Genomic DNA, 20,750 nt, shown 5'->3' on the forward strand with positions numbered 1-20,750 from the left:
AGAAAGCCAGGCCTCTGCCCTCAGCAGGCTTATTTTCCAATAGGTAAGCCCTACCTGGGCCACAGGCCGCAGCAGACGGGCGGATGAAGTGCTTGAATAATCCTCGGTGGCTCTTTGCCTCCCGTTGTACATCATTTAAAACAGGAAACTGTCCCTAGTCCTTGCCCTTTCCTGTGGGAATATTATGATCTTTAAAAGAATCCCATACAGCCACTTTGGAAGACAGTTGGATGGTTGTTTTTGTTTTTTTTTTTTTTTAAACCAACTAAACATACTCTTACCATACAACCCAACAGTCTTGCTCCGTGGTATTTCTCCAAATGAACTGCAACTTACGTCCACGCCAGCATCCGCTACGTGAATATTAATAGCAGCTGTATTCGTAATTGGCCAAGCTTGAAGGCGACCCAGATGTCCTTCAGGGGGTGAACGGAAGGTCCGTCCTTGGCCCTTGGAAGGATGGAGGTCCACGGAACCGTGGTCCATCCAGACAATGGAATCTTACTCGGCGCTGAACAGAAATGAGCTATCAAACCGTGGGAAAACATGGAGGAACCGTAAATGCGTATTACCGAGCAAGAGATACCGATCTGAAAAGGCCACATACTGTACGATTCCACTCCCATGACGTTCTGGAAAAGTAAAACTATGGGGGCAGTGAGAAGGTCGGTGGCTGCCAGGGGTTGGGGGAGGGAGGGAGCACTAGGTGGAACACAGAAGATGTTTAGGGCAGTGAGACTCTCCTGTATGATGCTGTAATGGTGGTTACGTGTCATTCGCCTTTCGTCCAAACCCACTGGATGGTCAACACCTCCTGTAAACTACGGACTTTGGGTGATGATGTGTCAGCGTAGGTCCATCAGTTGGAACCAATGTAGCGCTGTGGTGGGGGGATGGTGATAGTGGGGGAGGCCGAGCATGTGAGGGGGGCAGGAAAATACGGAGACTCTCTGTACCTTCTGCTCAATTTTATTTTTATTAAAAAAAAAAAAAGTTTTAATGTTTACTTATGTTTGAGAGAGAGAGACAGACAGAGCGTGAGCAGGGGAGGGGCAGAGAGGGAGACACAGAATCCAAAGCAGGCTCCAGGCCCTGAGCTGTCAGCACAGAGCCCAATGCAGGGTTCGAACCCACGAATCGGGAGATCATGACCTGAGCCGAAGTCGGACGCTTAACCAACTGAGCCTCCCAGGCGCGCCCCCTCCTGCTCAATTTTAATGTGAACCTAAAACTGGTCTCACAAATAAATTCTATTAACAAAAGTGCCAGAAGCAAATAAGCCAAACTGATAAATGTCATGTTAAAAAAAAAAAAATCACCCCGATCTATTGGTTTTTTTTTTTTAAGATTTGTTTTAGGTTTATTTATTTTGAGAGGGCAAGCATGAGCGGGGGAGGGGCAGAGAGAGAGGAGAGAGAGAGAGACACAGAATCCGAAGCAGGCTCCATACTGCCAGCACAGAGCTGACTCGGGGCTTGAACCCACGAACTGTGAGACCATGACCTGAGATGAAACCAAGAGTCAGACGTTTAACCGACTGAGCCCCCCGGGTGTCCCCAGGGTGGTGATTCTTGAGAGACGGGAAGGAAATGAGGCGAGCCCTCTGGTTGTTGCAGCGTGCTGGCTTGAGAGAGCGTCCACACTGCACACAGGGAGGGAGAAGTTGAGGCAGAGCCCGGTGAACTCCGTGTGTTGAAATGCAGCTGACAGTCTGAGGAGACAAAGGCAGCGACAGTTCATAGGACTCGAGCAAAATCTTTACCAGGCGTGTGTCTGATAAAGGGCTCATAGCCCCACTATAAAGGGAATCCTCACAGCTCAACAAAAAGAAGAAAAATGGGCCAAAGATTGGGACAGAGCCTTCACCAGAGAAGGTGCAGGATGGTCAATCAACACACACAGGGGTGCTCAGGTACGACACCGGTAGTCAGTAGGAAAAAGAAAATGAAACCACAAGGAGACAGCACTATGGACCTCTTCGAATGGATGACATGAAAAAGACTGTCATTCCAAGTGTTGGCAAGGATGCAGAGAAATTAGAACTCTTAACAAGCTGCTGGTGGGGCTGTAAGATGTTAGAATTTCTCTGGAAAAACAGTCCGGCGTCTTCTTAAGAGGTTAAACATACGCTTATCGTAAGACCCAGCCGTTCCACTCCTAGGTCTTTCTTTACCCGAGAAAAAAAGGAAATACATTTCTATACAGACACTTGTATACAAGCAGCTTTTTTGGTAACAGCCCCCAACTGGAGACGCCACAGACCTCTGTCATCAGGGGAGCGGATAAACAGGCCGTGGTATATCCAGGCAAAGGGATACTACTCAGCGCCGAGGAAGAATGAACTCTTCGTGTGACGACACGGGTGAATCTCAAAATAATTATGCCGAGTGAAGGAAACTGGATAAGAAGAGAGTACATATTCTAGAGTCCACTTGTAGAACCTCTAGAAAACACAAACTGAGGGGCGCCTGGGTGGCTCAGTCGGTTAAGCGGCCGACTTCGGCTCAGGTCATGATCTCACGGTCCGTGAGTTCGAGCCCCGCGTCGGGCTCTGTGCTGACAGCTCGGAGCCTGGAGCCCGTTTCGGATTCTGTGTCTCCCTCTCTCTCTGCCCCCTCCCCACCCCCCACTCGCACTCAGTCTCTCTCTGTCTCTCAAAAATAAACATTAAAAATTTTTTTTTTAAATCTTATCAACTTGTACACTTTAGATGTGTGACATTTATTATATGTAACCGCCACCTCCTGAAAGCTGTTTTCAAAGAGGTCCCTCCGGCCATGGTTTGGGGAACGGGTTTCAGGCAGTAAAGTCTAACTGCAGGGGGAGAAATACATATCCCTTCCTCTCTTCTAAACATTTGGTTCCTTCTTTCCCTCCCTTTCTTCCTGGTTTACGTACTCCGATGATGATAGTGACACGTGATGACATTTTCTTTTGTTGTTGTTGTTGTTGTTGTTGGACATTTCTCTAAAATCCTATAGCTGAGGGGCCACGTGAAAGCAGAGGGGTCTGGTGGCCTTTCTTCTTGCTGAGCCCTGCTTTGTAAGAACTCACTTGCGTTTCTTCCCTCTACCTGCTGCCACTCATACTCGTGACGCTGGGACATCAGGTCTGGGGGCCCTTCCCACCCCGACCCGCTGGCCGTCGCAAGATTCCTTTCAATTCTGGCACCATCTACCTGTCGGTAATAAATCCGAGTCCCCACGGCCCCCTTCTCAGGTTTGATCATTCGCTAGCACAGCTCACAGAACTCAGGGAAGCATGGCTGCCAGTTTATTTTATAATAACGTGCATGATAAAGGATACGGATGAACAGTGGGGTGAAGGGATACATAAGGCGGGGTCCGGGAGGGGCCCGAGCCCAGGAGCCCCTGCCCTGTGGAGTCAGCCCAGAAGCTCTCTGAACCCCGTGCTTTGGGGATTTTTATGGCAGCTTCATGTAGGCAGGATGGATCGTTAACTCGTTTTCCAGCCCCTCTCTCCTCTCTGAAGGATGGGGCTGGGGCAGAAAGTTCCGAGCTTCTTATCACGGCTCCGTCTTTCCAGTGACCAGCCCCCATCCAGGAGCCCACCGAGAGTTGCCTGGTTAGAACAAAAGACGTTCCCGCCGCCCAAGAAACTCCAAAGGATTTAGGAGCTCTGTGTCAGGAACTGGGGTCATAGACCCAATGTTAGAAGGAATGGGGACAGAGACCAACATATATATACACACACATATCTGATTTATATATATATCTGATATATATATATATATATATATATATATATCAGATATATATGTATATATACATATATTTCATATATTTGATTTCGTGAGCTAGAGCCTGTCCCCAGCCCTGGGCACTTAGTGAACTCACAGTGCAGGACCGTAGGTGGGATTGGTCAGCTCAGCTATCAGAGGTGGCAGATTCTGGTTCCCCGCATCCCTGGGTGACAGCTCCCTGAGGACTGTCACCTTGCTCACTGTCGTCTTGCCGGCATCTAGCGGGAGCCTGGTTCTGAGTGAGTGACAGAGAAGTATCTGTGGGCTGAATGCTTCGATGGCAGTGTCCCTCCAGGAGGGCAGGAAGAGCTAAGTGAGGGTCTGCATTGCAAAGGGAGGCGGCGGGGGGTGGGGGTGGGGGGGGCTGTGCCTGGGGTCCCAGGCGGGAAGACAGCCTGTGCACTTGGGGATAGGGCAGAATGAGTGGTGGGCCAGGGTGGTCAGTGGGAGCTCCGGGGCCAGGCTGGGCTTGGGGCCGCATCCCTGAGCATGTGGTTTGTTGAGGGTGAGGAAGGAGCCCTCTTTTTTTCTGAGTGTGGCAGGAACCCCCACAGCCTCCAACGCGGCAGGGATAATGGGACCTTTGAGGTAGAACGTGGGCTCATGTCACATCTCCCAGACCGTGTGCTCTTCTGCAAGTTACAGCACTTTTCTAGAACTTGGCTTTGAAAAAGGGATGAAAACTCCCAGCGCAGGGTCGGGTAGGTACATTATTCCCTAGAATATGAAATTTACTTTTTTGCCCCTCGCGAAGGAAGACTAGATCTATTTCCTGCTCATGAAGCACTTTTTTATTTTCTTTTTTTTCCCCCTCTCTTTCTTTTTACATTTTCTTTATTTTTGAGAGAGAGCGAGCAGGGAGAGGAACAGAGGGAGGGGGCAGAGGATCCAAAGCAGGCTCTGTGCTGACAGCAGTGAGCCCGATGTGGGGCTCCAACTCACCAACCGGGAGATCATGAGCTGAGCCGACGTCGGTGCTCACCCGGCTGAGCCACCCAGGCGCCCCCGTGAAGTACTTTTCTGTGCATTTACCACCAGGCACAAGGATGAAATGCTTTCCCACCTACGTGGCTTCTTACGGGCTCTTCCTCGCTCTGTGACCGATGGCTTAGAGCATCAACGCCTTCCTTCCTTGCTTTGTGTCGGTGCTGGATGATCCGAGTGGCGGGAAAGGAGGTCAGCAGCCCGGAGGACGCAGGCTGCTGGAGTAAGAGAAAGTTCCCGGGAAGCAGAAGTCAGTAGGTCAGAGCCCTCGGGCGAAGAGGAAACCAGAGGAGAGCATTGCTGTGCCGGCTACGGGGAGCGAGAAAGACCTGAGCCGCCGTGATAAAGTAGCAGGAAACCCCCAGGTGGCCCGTGCACCTGTTCTTGCCCACTCGATGACGCTGTCCTCCTGCCATTGGCTTTACGAGCGGGGGTGGGAGAGGGCATCTGATCCCATTCCCCAGATCCAAACAAGATGAGCGCACGTCCTCGATGGGAGGCTGGCCTCTTCCCGTGTCCGCCCCGTGCACAGGTAGAAGGGCTGCCCACACCTCTGCGTCTCACCCTCCTCCGCTCTCTGCATCGCTACGGTGGCTTAAGCCACGAGGTCACCGTGGTTAACGGGGAAGAAGTGATGCTGCCTCGGCCGTGGTTTTGTTCCGTGTTTGTGAACAGAGTTATAGTCCCGGGGCTTTGACCCTTCCATCCGGTCCGTGGATGGTCTGCTTTGACTGTGCTTTCGCGGCTGCCTGACGCACCAGCCTTTGTTGCTTGTCCCAGCGAGCTCCGGTCAGGTCGATCAGCGGGCTTGGGACACTTGTCTGGAAGTGGATCGCCGGATCACCGAGTAGTATAGTTCATACCATCCCGTGGCCTGATATCTGATGGGTTTTTTTTTTAGAGAGCGTTTCTTCTTCAGGATCACATTTGCTGAAGATGGACGGGAAGGGCACTGGGGAGTTTGCGAGGGTGTTGGAAATATTCTGTATCTTGGCCGGGGCTTGCCTGATGTAGGTCATTTGTCAAAACTCATTGGACGGTAGACTTTCCGTTTGTGCATTTCGCCGTTTGTGAATTTTCTCTTGGAAAAAAAAAAAACAAAAACAACTGTCAGCAAATAATGAACTCTTCTTAATGGTTTGCAGGCTGACGTGTTTGGGGCTGAGGCAGACTGCTCTCTGCACCTTACTTCGAAATGCATCAAAGATAAGAAGGGTTGTTGGGCTGACTGACAGCAGAATGATCACACCCGGAGAATTGGGGTGGTGGGCGTATGGGTGTTTCCCCCACGATTCTTTCAGCTTTTCTGCGTGATTGAAAATTTCATAATAAAATGGTGGAACAGAAGAACCGTAGGTAACTACTACTTGTGTTCTCCAGACCTTTCCATGAACAAATCCCCGCCAACAGCTGCTTTTCCTGGCTGTTCCTACAAACGGCCTCGCCTGCTTCTTGAAGGCAGTGTTGGTGAAGTGAGTTGAGGGCCCTGGGCCTGGTGAGCCCTCTGTGAACCTGGTGTGCGTGCTTTCACAAACCACGTGTTAGCTTTGAGCTTGACACAGTTCGTCAACTTGAATCGATAGGGCTCTGAAACACAGGGCTTTCCATCCTGCAGGCGGAAGGCTGGGCATTTGCAGCCTGAGAACTGCCCGACACCAGCATTAGGAAAGGGTGCTTGAGCCCCCGCCGACCGAGAACACAGGCTGGTTGCCAGCTGGACTCTGGGGGAGCTCCGCGTGTGTATGTGTTCAAAATTTTAAGGTTATACCATATATTTAAACATATGCAGACGGCTTTGACACTAGACCTTTTCTAGTCTAGAGAGAGCACTTGCTCTTGTAAGACTTTTTTTTAATGTTTATATTTGAGACAGAGAGAGAGAGAGAGAGAGAGAGAGAGAGAGAGACACAGAGTGCAAGTGGGGGAGGGGCAGAGAGAGAGGGAGACACAGAATCCGAAGCAGGCTCCAGGCTCTGAGCTGTCAGCACAGAGCCTGACGCGGGGCTCGAACTCACGAGCCGTGAGATCATGACCTGAGCCCAAGTCAGATGCTTAACTGACTGAGCCACCCAGGCGCCCCAGATCTGTTTTTAATTAAGATGCAAGAAGTAAAACCAACGATAATTTTATAAGAAACCACTCTTTTTTTAAAAAACTTTTTTTAGTGTTTATTCTTGAGAGAGAGAGAGAACGAGTGCAAGTGGGGGAGGGGCAGAGAGAGAGGAAGACAGAGTCGGAAGCAGGCTCCAGGCTCCGAGCTGTCAGCACAGAGCCCGACGCGGGGCTCGAACTCACAAACCGTAAGATCATGACCAGAGGCGAAGTCGGACGCTCAACCGACTGAGCCGCCCAGGCGCCCCAAGCAACCCCTCTTTGTATTTTGGCATATTTACTCCCTGAATTTTTGTTTTAATTTCATGCATCATTTACATAACTGTGATGGTTTTCATTTGACTGCAATGAAGGAGTTCTTAGAAAGGAAGCCCCAGCGACTCCTTTATGTGGACTGGCCCAGAGCCTGGGCTACAGCCGCAGAGATTCTGGGTTGGTCTAGACAGAGAGACTTCCCGCTTACTCACAGAGTACGATCCTGGGACGACTGGCACTTCTTAAAGAGCCCGTTTGACGTGGAAGCAACTTTTTGCTGAACACAGTAGCGTTACTGCATCCTTGTTACGTGTGTGCCTGGCCACTGAACGTCTGCCAAGTGGAGGGCGCTGTACCAGGTACTCTTGGCGTGTCCTCTCCCCGTAAACCTTCCAGGGGCTGCCATCATCCCGCCCTACGGGTGAAACCCCAGACAGCGGGGAGTTCAAATGATCTGCCCTAGTCACATAGTGCATGGATTGTGGGGTTCTAGTTCGGGAGCGGGCTCGATAGACAGCTTTGTAGCTGAGGCAGGACCAACTCCAGTGACCTTGGTGGTTTGCAGAGTGGCCTTTACGGCCGTCGGCCACTCCTGGGAACACACGTAGGTGTTCCTAATTGAGAAGTGATGCTCCCAGAAGTTTCCAGGTTAACTCATGCCTCGTGGGAAGCGAGTGGGCGGGGAGGCTGAAGGTTAGAGACTGATTTCTGTTTCATCACGTTGCCATCAGAGCCGGAGAGGGGAGAGGGAGGGAGGCCTGGGGACTTGAAGGGACAAAGGGTGGGTGTAGGGTGCCCGGCAGGGGAGCCTGTGAGCAAAGGCTGAGAGCTGGGACCCTAGAGGGAGCTTGTTTGGAGGTGAGGGGCAGGGAAGGGCCATGGCCTTGCGGCCTGCTAGACGTGGGGCTGGTGGCCTGATACTTCTGCAAAAAGTGAGGCTCATCAGGGCACCTGGGTGGCTCAGTAGTGTCTGACTCATGATTTCAGCTCAGGTCACGATCTCACAGTTCGTAAGTTCGAGCCCTGCGCCGGGCTCTGTGCCAGCAGAGCCTGCTTGGGATTCTCTGTCTCTTTCTCAAAATACATGAATATACTTAAAAAAAAAAGTGAGGATCGTCAACCCTAGTTGGTTCCCATTGAGAATTGAAGGAAAGGATTTTGTTGAAATCGCCCGACCCGCATGCTTGGCAGGTTATGATCATGGTGCGGTTTTTTCGGATGCATCTGATAAACAGTGGGGGCCTTTGAAAGCTTTGGGCTGGGGTGTAGATCGGCAAAGCAGAGATTTTTCTGAATATCAGCATGCCATTATGGAGGTCGGCACGGGGCTCGGGAGTGGGGTTCTGAAAGGCCAGCTCCTGGAGTTGAAAAGCTGATGGAGAGAGAGAGAGAGAGAGAGAGAGAGCAATCTCAAGGGAGTAATCCACTGGATTTGGTGATGGTCCGTTCATGGGGAGGGACAGGCATCTCGCTTTGTTCATTGGCTTTTCTATGACTCGGTTTACTCTGTCTCTCGCCCTGACTCACTGGCGTGTTCTTACTTTGCAGGAGCCTGTGTGAAATGCAGCAAAGGGGTGTTCGGGGCCGGCCAGGCCTGCCAGGCCATGGGGAACCTCTACCACGATGCGTGCTTCACCTGTGCGGCCTGCAGTAAGTGTGGGGCACGTGGGGGGACAGGGACCATGGGGACCAAGAAAGGGAGGACAGGGGAGAGCATCCTTCCTCGAGACACTTGACCCAGGCCTTCCACAGTGCCACAGAAAGGCGGGTCGGGGGCCTCGGGAGCCCCCAGCACAGGGCCCATCGGAGGGAGGAGACGTGCCAACGATTGCCCGGGGCCGGCCTTGGTGAAGCGATGAGTGGGTTCCAAGCAATCTGTGATAACGTCAGGTTTGTAACGCCTGTCAGAGGTCTCAGAAGGGTTGGGGGGGAAAGCGTTGGGATCCGCCATCATCTGCCCCGTTGTCCGTCACCTCCCCCACCGTGGGACCAGCCCATCGAAAGTCCGTCAGTGACTCCAGTGGGAGGCGGGGCCCTTTTATAATTCTGGGACCCCACTCTTTGATTTGGAGGCTCCTCTGTGGGTGTGAAGTGTGAGCGTGTGCATGAATGCCCGTGTGTGCACCAAGGCGTCAGTGCCTGTGAGCGCACACGCCTAAAGGGCTCTCCACTCTGTACACGCAAATTAGGAGACCAGGCCTGCGCTCAGCCCCGCGGACTGCTCATTGCGTTGATGGCAAGCGCAGTGGAAGATTCTAGCACATTCGCGATGTTTGCCAAGTCTGACCAGGTCAGGAGTTGTGCTTGTTTTATGGTCTCTACTGAAGGTTAATTTTGAGGAGGATTTTTTTAGAAAACACCCCGCTGATGTTCTCTGGTCCTGTGCTGAGGCTAGCGGCTATCAATGACAAGGAAACAGTACGATAAAGCCGGAGCGTCTGGGACAAAGGGGTCTTGTTATCTGGCCCAGTGGTTCTCAATCCTGGCTCTTCACTAGAATCCCCTAGGAGATTTTCTTTCTTTTTCTTTTTTTTAAAGTTTATTTATTTTTGAGAGAGAGAGAAAGAGAGCTAGCGAGCACACAGGGGAGGGGCAGGGAGAAAGGAGAGAGAATCCCAAAAAGGCTCCATGATGCCAGCCCAGAGCCTGATGGGGGGCTCAAACTCATGAACCGTGAGATCATGACCTGAACTAAGATCAAGAGTTGGACTGAGCCACCCAGGTGCCCCTCCCCTAGGGGCTTAAAAATTTTTTTTTTAATGTTTATTTGTTTTTGAGAGAAAGAGAGAAAGAGAATGAGCCAGGGAGGGGCAGAGAGAGGGGGAGACACAGAATCCAAAACAGGCTCCAGGCTCTGAGCTGTCAGCCCAGAGCCTGACGTGGGGCCCGAACCCATGAACTGTGAGACCATGTCCTGAGCCGAGATCAAGAATCCGACACTTCACCGACTGAGGCACCCAGGCGCCCCTCCCCAGGGGATTTGAAAAGCCGGTGATGCACCAGTCCCATGCTGACCGGCAAAATCAGGAGCGCTGGGGGTGGAGTTTCTAGCATGGGCAAGAGTGCTCTTCCTGTCTCCTCAGGCGACTCCAGGGTGTGGTCAGGCCTGAGTGTCTGGATTAGTGCAAGGAGGGGGAGAGATTTGCTCTTGGCTGGTTTGCGGCACCCTGAGAGCCTCCTGCTTCCCAGTCTAAAGTCAGCCGGCTGGGTACGGACCCGGCTCCCAGCCTGCCAAGCTGTGATGATGGCTAGGCATACGCCCGGGTTCGAAACCTCATACGTGCGTCCTCGCTGCGATTTCCCATAAGACGCGTGCCGGAGAGGCCACGGTTCGTGCATTGATGAGTATTCCCCTTTGCGGGGAAAACGTGAAAGCCTTGGAGGTGAGTCGGAATTCTGCTGAGCATCCGCAGTGGAAGTGTGGGCGTCGTCCGGGGATCGGTTTCCCTGGGCCCCTGGCTTCTCCTTGTCTTTGAGCCACACTACACACCGTGTAAGTTGTAGAATCCTGGTGGCGACCACGATTCTTGTCCCTAACGATGCAGACTGTGTCTGGGGGAGGATGCAATTGCCGGTCGCCCTGTGGAGGTTGGTTTCCCTTCTGCTGAAGCAAGTGTATTTCAGCAAGTCTGATGGCCACGTAGCCGGCGTTCTCTGCGCTATCCCAGATGTAACATCTTCCTGCTGCCCGCATTAACTGATCAGTTAAATTAAATCCTTGGCCATGTGTTTGGGTCTTATCTGTACAAGAGTTGGGATCCTGCCTCTTGCTAAAAAAATTATCTTTGGGGCGCCTGACTCAGTCGGTTGAGCATCCGACTTCGGCTCGGGTCATGATCTCGCGGTTCGTGGGTTCGAGCCCCGCGTCGGGCTCTGTGCTGACAGCTCAGAGCCTGGAGCCTGCTTCGGATTCTGTGCCTCCCTCTCTCTCTTTGCCAGTCCCCTGCTTGTGCACTCACTCACTCTCTCTCTCTCTCAAAAATAAATAAACATAAAAAAAAATTATCTTTGCCTTTTGGCTCCTACAACTGGTTCTCAATATTTGCTGTTTTCCGGGGAAAAAAGAAAATATTAAGTGGAAGCTGTCTTTCATCTCAAGCAATTGCCATTTGAACAAAGAAAGGTTCTCGGGGGTCAGGGGTGGGCACCGAAAAGTCCGTGGGTGCCACTCGTGGCTGCCTGGCCACCTGTCGGTTCCATGACGGGTTGAATTTATCGTCAAATGATGGCAGGTGCAAACACTTCAGGCAAACACAGCTGGTTGGGGATTTTCTTGGTGTGGCCTCTAAGGCCCTTGTGGTCTGCTCTCTGGCTTAATGCTTCCCGTAATTTATCACAAACTGAACTCTCTTTTCTACTTCCTTCTCCCTGATCACACTGCCCCCTAGGTCTGCTCTCCCCACTCACTTCATACATGTAAGTTCTGTCCAGCCGTTAGAGCAGCCAGCTCAAAGGCTGCCTCTTCCAGGAAGTCTTCCCCGTTCCCCTAGCAGGAAGAAACCGTCCTCCCCCCACCCCCCCTTGAACTTGAACTTGGCATGCCCTGCTTTCTGACTGATGCTGTCCTGTAGACCGTGAGGTCACTCTCTGTGACTTTGGAGCCGGCAGGCCAGGCCCTGGAACAGAGTCGCTGAAGAGGTGAGGACAGGACTCCTTCAGAAAGCGAGTGCCACACATTCCTGTTGGCCAAGGGCCTGCACGCTCCTGTGGTGTGTGAACACAGCTTCCCCCGCGCCCGCCGGGAGCGGTTGGAGACCCAGGCACGCGTCTGAGCGGCGTCTCTTGGGCACTAGAGGTGATTTGCCCTTGTGCAGTTGACTTATTGCTGCCCTGTGACTATTTTCAACAGCAGGAGGCACCTGGGTGCTCCGTGTCCTGGCCCTGCCAGTCCTCAGGTGCATCTCTGGGAACACCGGCCCCGCGCAGATGGCTCGGCCGGGGCCGGGCCCGGTCCCCCCCGTCGCTGGTAGAAGAGAACATGGGCGCCCAGAGAGGGGAAGAGAATTTCTCAAGATTAAAGACCTACCAACAGAGCTGGCACGGGAATCCAGGGCTCCTGGATCTAATTAGCTTTGCATATCCCACTTTCTCTGGTCGGTTAGTGTATATGTTAGTGAGTATACAGGTGTGTGTTTTCTGTCTTCCCATTTCATTATGAAGATGATCTAGCTTGGGGCGCCTGGGTGGCTCATTTGGGTAAGCATCCCACTCTTTTTTTTTTAATTTTGAGAGAGACAGACATTGTGAGTGGGGGAGGGGCAGAGAGCAAGAGCGAGAGAGCGAGCGAGAGAGGGAGAATTCCAAGCAGGCTCCCTACTGTCAGCACAGAGCCCGATGCGGGGCTTGAACTCACGAAACCGTGAGATCATGATCTGAAACTGAGTCGGACGCTTAACCGACTGAGCCACCCAGGCACTCGCGCCCCCCCCCCCCGCCCCCAAGAGAATTTCAAGGGCAGAGACCTGGGTGTGTGATTCTAGCACAGGTGTCTTTACTCGTATGTTTTCCCTTCCAGGTTTTGCCCAGAGGTATACCCGGCTTGTAGAGCTGTGATCATAGCATATAAGTCATGTTCCGTCCTTTGTGATCGAACGTGCCGTGGACCCATCCGCGTCTCTGCAGTGTGGATCATGATGATTTTAACAGTCGCAGAGCAATTGGCTGCGTTGTGCCGTAGGTCTATGGCGCTCAGCTCGTGTGGGGTTTGCCGGTTGTTCCGCAGAGCCCGCCCCCTGCCTGCACCCCCTTTTTCCTCTGCTGAATTGTTTCCTTGGTGTCCTGCCCGGAAGCAAGCATTCAGGGTGTGGCGTGTGGACCTTTGTGTGGTCTGCTCAAGTCCCTCCTTTCTCAACTGCTCCTCCGGGGGCAGGGGGGGCCAGTGTGTGTGGTTGCCATGGAGATGTGGGGCGTCTCCCTTCTCCCCGCCTCGGGTCCTGCTCTCCAGTGGCTGTGCCCTCAGCTGGATGCCCCGAGAAAGCCATTGGCACAGCGTGGAGCAGGAGGAGGGTCAGCGCAGGGGGCAGGCCTGGCCTTGGCCAGCGGCCACGCCGTGTCTGACGCCGGGTGTCGAGTGGCCCGAGGAGAAGCTGGCGCCCGGCTGTGGCTGAGAGAGGTAGAATGAGGCGGAAGGAAAGGTGTGGGTCTGGACGTGTGGGTCAAGAGGGGCTCTCCAGAGTGGGGCTCTGGCACCTTCCAGAACAGACGGTGAGGGAGAAGGAAGGCAAGGCTCTGTGTCCTTGCTGCAGGCAGTTTTAGATCTAAAACGTCAGCTTTTGTTGTTCCAAGACTAGACAGCCCCCATCCTGGAGTCCAGGTGAAGCCTGTTGGCCATGTGCGTGTTCATGGCTGCTCTGATGTTTCCTCTGTACCAGCTGGGAATGAGCGATCAGATAGGAGATTCCATGCGTGTTCTCTCCCTCCCTGAGGCCCAGAGAACACGAGGGCCCGGGCCTGGGCGTGGGATGGGGGGCAGGTCCAGGTGGACGGAAACTGTTGCCCACATAGGCCTGGTCTCAGAGAAGGACCACTGCGAATCAACGGCGTCCACTCAGGGGACAGTGTTGGGATGTGCAAGTCACGGCCAGAACAGGTGGCTTTCAGTGCCATACCTAGTTCTCCTACCCTGGGGGGGGTGGGGGGCGTGCACGGTGACCTGCCCATCACGCCTCGGGGAAAGCACACCGTAAAGTGAGGACCATATGCCGTTGCCCATCCCACCTTCCAAAAACCAAACCCTGGGGGAGGTTAAAGATTGCGAGTGAATTTCATAGTGAACTCTTACCCCTTTAGACCCAGTCATGGGAGTCTGAGTTACGAAAAATCTGTATCTAGAAATCTAAAAAAAGTACCTCGTCATTACCGCAGGTAAGGAAAACAGCCAGAATTAAGGCCAGCGTCGTGGAACGGGGGTTCTTGAGTAAGTCAGTGGTTGGTGATTGGTGGTCCATCATCCAGTAGGTTCTAGAATTGGGAGGGTGCTCGTCAGCTATTTTGTTTTCTTAGGAAGTTTAAATGCTGCCTCTGAGATCATGGGTACTTTCTTTTTTTGATGTGTTCATATTTATTTTTGGGAGGGAGAGAGAGCCCGAGTGGCAGAGGGCAGACAGAGAGCAGACAGAGAGGAAGACAGAGGATCCAAAACAGGCTCTGTGCTGATAGCACAGAGCCCGACGTGGGGCTCGAACTCACGCTGTGAGATCATGACCTGAGCCAAAGTCGGACGCTCAACCGACTGAGCCACCCAGGCGCCCCATGTTTCCTTTTCTCGTTGACTTTGTATGCAACCTCATCCACCCAGCGTTCGAAAACGCTCACAGATTCTGAAATAGCGGAGCCAGCACGAGGGAGGTCTTGCTTTAATTCACAGCTGGACTGCTTCCTTAAACCAGTAATCACAATATTTATAAGTAGCTTGTAGATGAGCTGCCCAGCTTGCTGTTGACCTGCCCCCACACCAAGCCTTCCACCCACGGGAGCTCGCTAAATCTGGAACAGTCCAGTGAGTTCAGCATTATTGTCGGCCTCCTTTTACAGGCAGGCAGACAGGGGCTTGGGAGTGCAGTTTGCTTGTGGCTGGTGACCTCGCTGTTAAGTAGCGTGCTCCGCGCCCGAGCCCAGGACCGTGTGGACCCACAGCCTTTGCTCCCGCCACCGCGTTAGTGTCGGATTACCCTTGCTCGGAGAGAACGCGTGTCAGAGACAGGACGCTGGCCGCGCACTGCACTCTTGTGTTGGGGCTGTGCGGTGGCAGAAGCTGGGTTTTCAGAGATTCTCTGGTTGTGAACGCAGGAGAACAGCCTGAGGCTTGGAAGAGGGGAGATACGAGAGACCTGGATTAAAGGCTTTGATGCCTGAATTTCTGAGCCGTTGGCTCACGCCAGTGTTTCTCGCCACATTCAGCAGTTGTGAGTAAGCCGCATGAGTCAGCTGCATCCAAGGAAAACGCCGGGGATCAAGAATGTGAGAAAGGAAGAGTAGGCACGGGCTCAAGGAAGCCAGTGGGCGAGGAAGAAATCAGGAAGCAACCAAAATAGACGAGCCGGGCAAAGGGCTGTGTGGGTCGGCAGAGGGCAGAGGGGCAACATCGACTTGGTGCGTTGTTACAAGGGTCTCTCGTGTTCGTCTCTAGCAAAGCCGGTTGTGCCGAGGCCCCTGACTCGGGGCCAGACTTGGTTTCCCAGATCAGACTTTGTGGGTCCAGAGGCCGTGAGGTCCCTGACAGTGGGAAACATCAGATTCTTCATGCCTGTGACATTAATTAGCAGGGTCTGGGGTATTGGAGCCCTGTACTGTAGGGGGTGACTCCTGCGTAACCCACGCCTACTTGCAACACGTACGTTCCAGGTGCGTGACAGCACACACACACGGTTTGGGTGGGTGTTCTGGTACGTGGGGGGGGCACCGCGCCCTAATTAGCATGAAGACATTGTACCCGGTGCCTCATCTCTGAGCCAGCATTCTGGGTTTGGGGAATAAGGTCTTTTTTGGAGGTCTGAACTTTACCCTGGCACCATAGACGCTACTTGGGTCTCTTTGGCTCTCTTGCCAAGAGTGTCTGTTCTTTGCTTTCTTAAATGTTCTGTCTCTCAAATATTCTCTTAAATTTCTGTCCCCAACCCTGGCCCCGTGGTGGTGCATTCAGTGTGTCGGCTGGAGTGGGCCACAGGTGCCCGGGCGTTTGGTCAAACGTTATTCTGAATGTGTCTGTGAGGATGTTTCTGGAGGAGAGTAACAATTGGTAGGCCGAGTGAGCGAAGCAGATTTTTTTTTCCCCCCCCTGACACGGGTGGTCCTTGCCCAATCAGTTGAAGGCCCGCACGGAACCAGAAAAGCTGACCTTCCCACAAGTAAGGGATTTCTTCGTGCCTGACTGCCTTGAGCAGGGACATCCATTTTCCCTGCTTTCGGACGGGAATGACACCATCAGCTCTTCCAGGGCCTGTGGCTTGCCTACTGCTGATCTTGGTGCCCTTGTCAGCCTCCATAATCATGTGACCCAGTTCCTTTTTTTTTTAATTTTTTTAAATGTTTATTTATATTTGAGAGAGAGAGAGAGAGAGAGAGAGAGAGAGAGACCAAAACAGAGCATGAGCAGGAAAGGGGCAGAGAGAGAGAGGGCGACACAGAATCCGAGGCAGGCTCCAGGCTCTGAGCTGTCAGCACAGAGCCCGATGTGGGGATCAAACTCACGAACCACGAGATCATGACCTGAGCCGAAGTCAGACGCTTAACCGACCGAGCCACCCAGACACCCCTGAACCAATTCCTTTTAATAAATCTCTCTGTTTCTGTCTATACATATACACATGGGTGTGCATACACGTGTGCACACCTACACATGCATGTGCACACATATGCATATACCCTCCAGGTTCCATGCCTCTGCAGACCTCTGGCTAATAAGGACCCTTTCGTATTTCTTCTGCATTGTCGTCCCTTCCCTCCCTACTTCCTCCCTCCTTTGTGTCCCCTCACTGACGATTTCTTTGCACCCACAGCCTCCATCATGGAGCCCATGGGGCTTCTATGCTCCTGTACGATGCGGACCCCTGACTGCACCTGCACGGATCCTGCTTCCGAGGCCTGTGTGCATGTGCATGATGGACATCCTGGGGGATCTGCCACAGTCACCCGGGAATGTGTCTGTGGTCCTCAAGTTTGCCTCACCTTCCTTTGGCCTCTAGCTCCCTATTTCCTGAACTCTAGATTTGAAGCATCCACTGTGGCAGCCAATGGCCACACGTGACTTTTGAGCACTTGAAATGTGGCCAGTGTGACTGAGGAATCGAACATCGTATTTTATTTTGCTTCCTCTTGATAAAATTTTTAATGTTTATTTACTTTTGAGAGAGAGAGAGAGAGAGAGGCCGAGTGCAAGGGGCGGGGAGGGGCAGAGAGAGAGGGAGACACAGAATCTGAAGCAGGCTTCACCAGCGCGGGGCTTGAACTCCCGGAGCCTGAGATCATGACCTGAGCTCAAGTCGGACACTTAACCCACTGAGCCACCCAGGCGCCCCTACGTCATTTTTTGTTTTAATTGAAGTTTTAAATGTAAATAGCCACATGTGGCCAGTGGCTACCATATCGCACAGTGCAGGTAAAGTCTCTCATTCCTAAACCTTATTAATTCCCTTATGGATATGAGATGGTCAGTGAAGCTTATTATGTTTCGTACTTTATACATCGCAAAGGTAATATAGTCACACGGAAAAAGAAAATACATACGGGAGAAGAAAGTTACCTATCGCCAAATACCGAAACAAGACCAAAACACGTCTGCCGTGCCCGCAGAGCTGTGCCCGAGCTCGTTGCTGTCTCCCTGTGTTCACTCTGCTGCCCTGCGTTTTCCATTTAGAAGTATATACATCCTATGCCTTCTTCCTCATTGTTCTGCGTGCTGCATAAGATCCTGTTGCCTTTGATGAGTCAAAATCAGCACAGCCTTCCTGCCCGTTGAGTTTAAAGGGGAGGAGAACCCTCACCACGTGGCTGCCGGACTCTGTTCCGAGAAGGCACCAAGGCTGGGTGGCGATCCCGTGGCCGGGTTTTCAAGGACCGGATGCACCTCCGGGGCACTGACCGGCCTGGGAGTCCGGCAGGTGCGGTGCTGGAGCAGAGGGTGCAGGCTTCCCTGTGATCAGGGCAGTGGGGACAGCTGTGCCCAAGCAGAGCAGCACAGCCACCATTGTCGGGTTGAACGATGCCAGCAGGGTCCCGGGAGGCCCCATTTGGGGAAGACCCTTCTGGTTCTTATGTGGATCCCTGCTGATCCCTCCCGACTGTCTTGGGTCCTGTTCGCTGGCCTGCCATCTCCATCCACACAGCCGGCCTTTGAGCACAGCTTTGTGGGGACCACTCCCCGGCTCGGAGGCCTCTGCCACTTCTTGCCTTAACGGCACAGTCCAGTTCCTTCGCTTAGCATTGAACCCATTCCTTAAGCCAGCTCCGACTCCTTGCCTGTCTTCCGTCTCGCCGCTGCCTCCTCCACCCGCCATCCCGCAGAGCCTCCTGGCCCCACGGAACACGCCTGCCCTTCCTGGTGCCCGTCACCCTCGCCTTTCCTCCCCACCTTGGTGAATGCCGCTCTCCAAGGTGCTGTCCTCCTGTGTTTAATTTTTTGAGGAATTGTTTCGCAAAGTGGCTGCAGCATTTTCCATTCCTACCAGCAGTGTGTGAGGATTTCAGCATCCCCACATCCCTGCCAACACTTGTGATTATCTGACCCTTTGATTCTTAACCATCCTAATGTGAAGTTGAATCTCAGTGCGGTTTGGTTTGCGTTTTCCTGACTAATGATGTTGAGTACCTTTCTTTAAAACATTTATGTTTTGGGAGAGTGCAGGTAGAGGAGGGGCAGAGAGTGGGGGACGAGGATCGGAAGCAGGCTCTGTGCTGACAGCAGCGAGCTGGTGCGGGGCTCGAGCTCACAATCCGTGAGATCATGACCTGAGCCCAAGTCAGACGCTCAACTGAGCCACCCAGGTGCCCTGATCTTTTCATGGACTGATTTGCATGTCTTATTTGGAGAAATGTCTGTTCAGATCCTTTACCCATTTTTTCATTGGGTTTTTAATCCCTTTATTTTTGAGTTTTGATAGATTTTATATGTGTTGCATATGAGTGTCTAGTATATGATTTGTAAATATTTTCTCTCCTTCTATGCACTGTCATTTCCCTTTCTTGATGTTCTTATTTGCAGCACAAAAGTTTTAAATTTTGATGCAGTCTAATTTATCTATTTTTTTTCTTTTGTTTCTTATGTTTTTGGTGCTTTGTATAAGAAAACAGTGCCCAACCCAAGGTCATGAAGACTCATGCCCATATTTTCTTCTGAATGTTATAGTCTTAGCTCTTAAGTTGAAGTCTTTAATCTATTTTGAGTTGGTTTTTATATGGTTTGAGGTAGGGGTTCCACTTCATTCTTTTGCACATGGATATGAAGTGTTCCCAGCATTGTTTGTTGAAGAGACTACTATTGGGACATCGGGGTGACTCAGTCGGTTAAGCATCTGATTCTTGGTTTCAGCTTACGTCATGATCTCACAGTCCCATGAGATCAGTGCACAGCCTGCGTGGGGTTCTCTCTCTCCTCTGTCTCTCTGCCCCTCCCCACTTGTGTGCCCACCCTCGCGCTCTCTCTCTCAAAATAAATAAACATGAAAAAACAAAGAAAAAGAAAAGACTACTCTTTCTCCATTGGATTGTCTTGGCAAATGTGTCCAAAATGAATTGACCCTAAAAGTAAGGGTTAGTTTCTGGTCCCTCAATTGTTTTTTTTTCCATTGCTCTAGTCAATTATCTTTGAAAGCGATTTAACTAATAAGAAAAAAATCTCATTTATCCATGCAGTTGTTGCTATTTCTGGTCTTTTTCATTTCTTGTTTAGATCCAGATTTTCATCTGGTACCATTTTCCTTCTGCTTAAAGGCCTTCAGCTTTTTTTTTTTTTTAATAGTGCAGATCTGCTGGTAATGAATCCTTTCAGCTTTTGTATGTCTGAATTCATCTTTATTTCATTTTTGAGTTTCAAGAACATTTTTTCTGGGGCTAGAGAATTCTAGGTTGATAATTTTTTCTTCTACTTCTTTAAAGATATTGTTCGAGGGGCGCCTGGGTGGCTCAGTCAGTTAAGCTCAGGTCATAATCTCACGGTCCGTGAGTTCAAGCCCCGCGTCGGGCTCTGTGATGGCAGCTCGGAGCCTGGAGCCTGCTTCGAGTTCTGTGTCTCCCTCTCTTTCTGCCCCTCCCCTGCTCATGCTCTGTCTCTCTCTCTCTCAAGAATAAATAAACGTTAAAAAAAATTTTTTTTTAATTTCTAAAGATATTGTTCCATGAGGCACCTAGGTGCTCAGTTGGTTAAGCGGCCGACTTCGGCTCAGGTCATGATCTCATGGTTCATGAGTTTGAGCCTCACATCGGGCTCTGTGCTGACGGCTCGGAGCCTGGAGCCTACTTCAGATTCTGTGTCTCCCTCTCTGTCTGCTCCTCCCCCGCTCACACTCTGTCTCTCTCTCAAAGGTGAATAAACATTTAAAAAAAATAAAATAAAGATATTGTTTCATTGTTTTCATCAGAAATCCGATGTCCACTTTATCTCTGTTTCTCTATAGGTAACGTATCTTCTTTCTCTGTCTGCTTTTAAGTTTTCTGTCATTGATTTTGAGAAATTTGATCATGATGTCTCTTGGTGTCTTTTGTATGTTTCCCATGCTTGGGGTTTGTTGAGCTTTTTGGATGTGTGAGTTTATAGTCTTTGCCAAATCCGGAACATTTCTGGTCGCTGCTTCTTCACGTTTTTCTGCCGCGCCTTCCCCCTGCCCTCTCCTCTCCTTCAGGGACTATGTTACCCCTTTTGACGACTCTTTGTTAAATTTAATAAATTGGCCTGTAAATTAAATCTTAATTAAGGTTGTCTCACAACTCCCTTATGTTCTTCTTATTCTTAAAATTCTTTTACGTTTTGAGGAAGAATGTTTCATTCTCAAACGAATGTTTCATTTTGGCCATTGAACAGCCAGTTTTTATTATTATTAAGCCTTTAGATCCACTTATCTTTTCCCTTGTAGTGTGCAGTGTCCTAATCCCATCCAAAGTGTTTTTCATCTCCGATACTTTAGTTTTCATCTTTGGCCACTCA

The 20,750-nt window shown here is 51.4% G+C and overlaps 1 protein-coding gene across 2 annotated transcripts in view; it reads left to right on the top strand.

Annotated features, from left to right (window-relative positions):
* LIMD1 (LIM domain containing 1) overlaps positions 1-20,750 on the top strand; it is a 65,155-nt gene that overhangs the window by 22,847 nt on the left and 21,558 nt on the right. For both annotated transcript variants that reach the window (XM_042929074.1, XM_042929073.1), the window contains exon 2: positions 8,663-8,764. In XM_042929074.1, the coding sequence (XP_042785008.1) occupies positions 8,663-8,764 (102 nt within the window). The remainder of the gene's footprint in view (positions 1-8,662; positions 8,765-20,750) is intronic.

Source organism: Panthera leo, chromosome A2 (genome assembly GCF_018350215.1).
Source record: "Panthera leo isolate Ple1 chromosome A2, P.leo_Ple1_pat1.1, whole genome shotgun sequence".
In the NCBI taxonomy this organism is placed as follows: Eukaryota; Metazoa; Chordata; class Mammalia; order Carnivora; family Felidae; genus Panthera; species Panthera leo.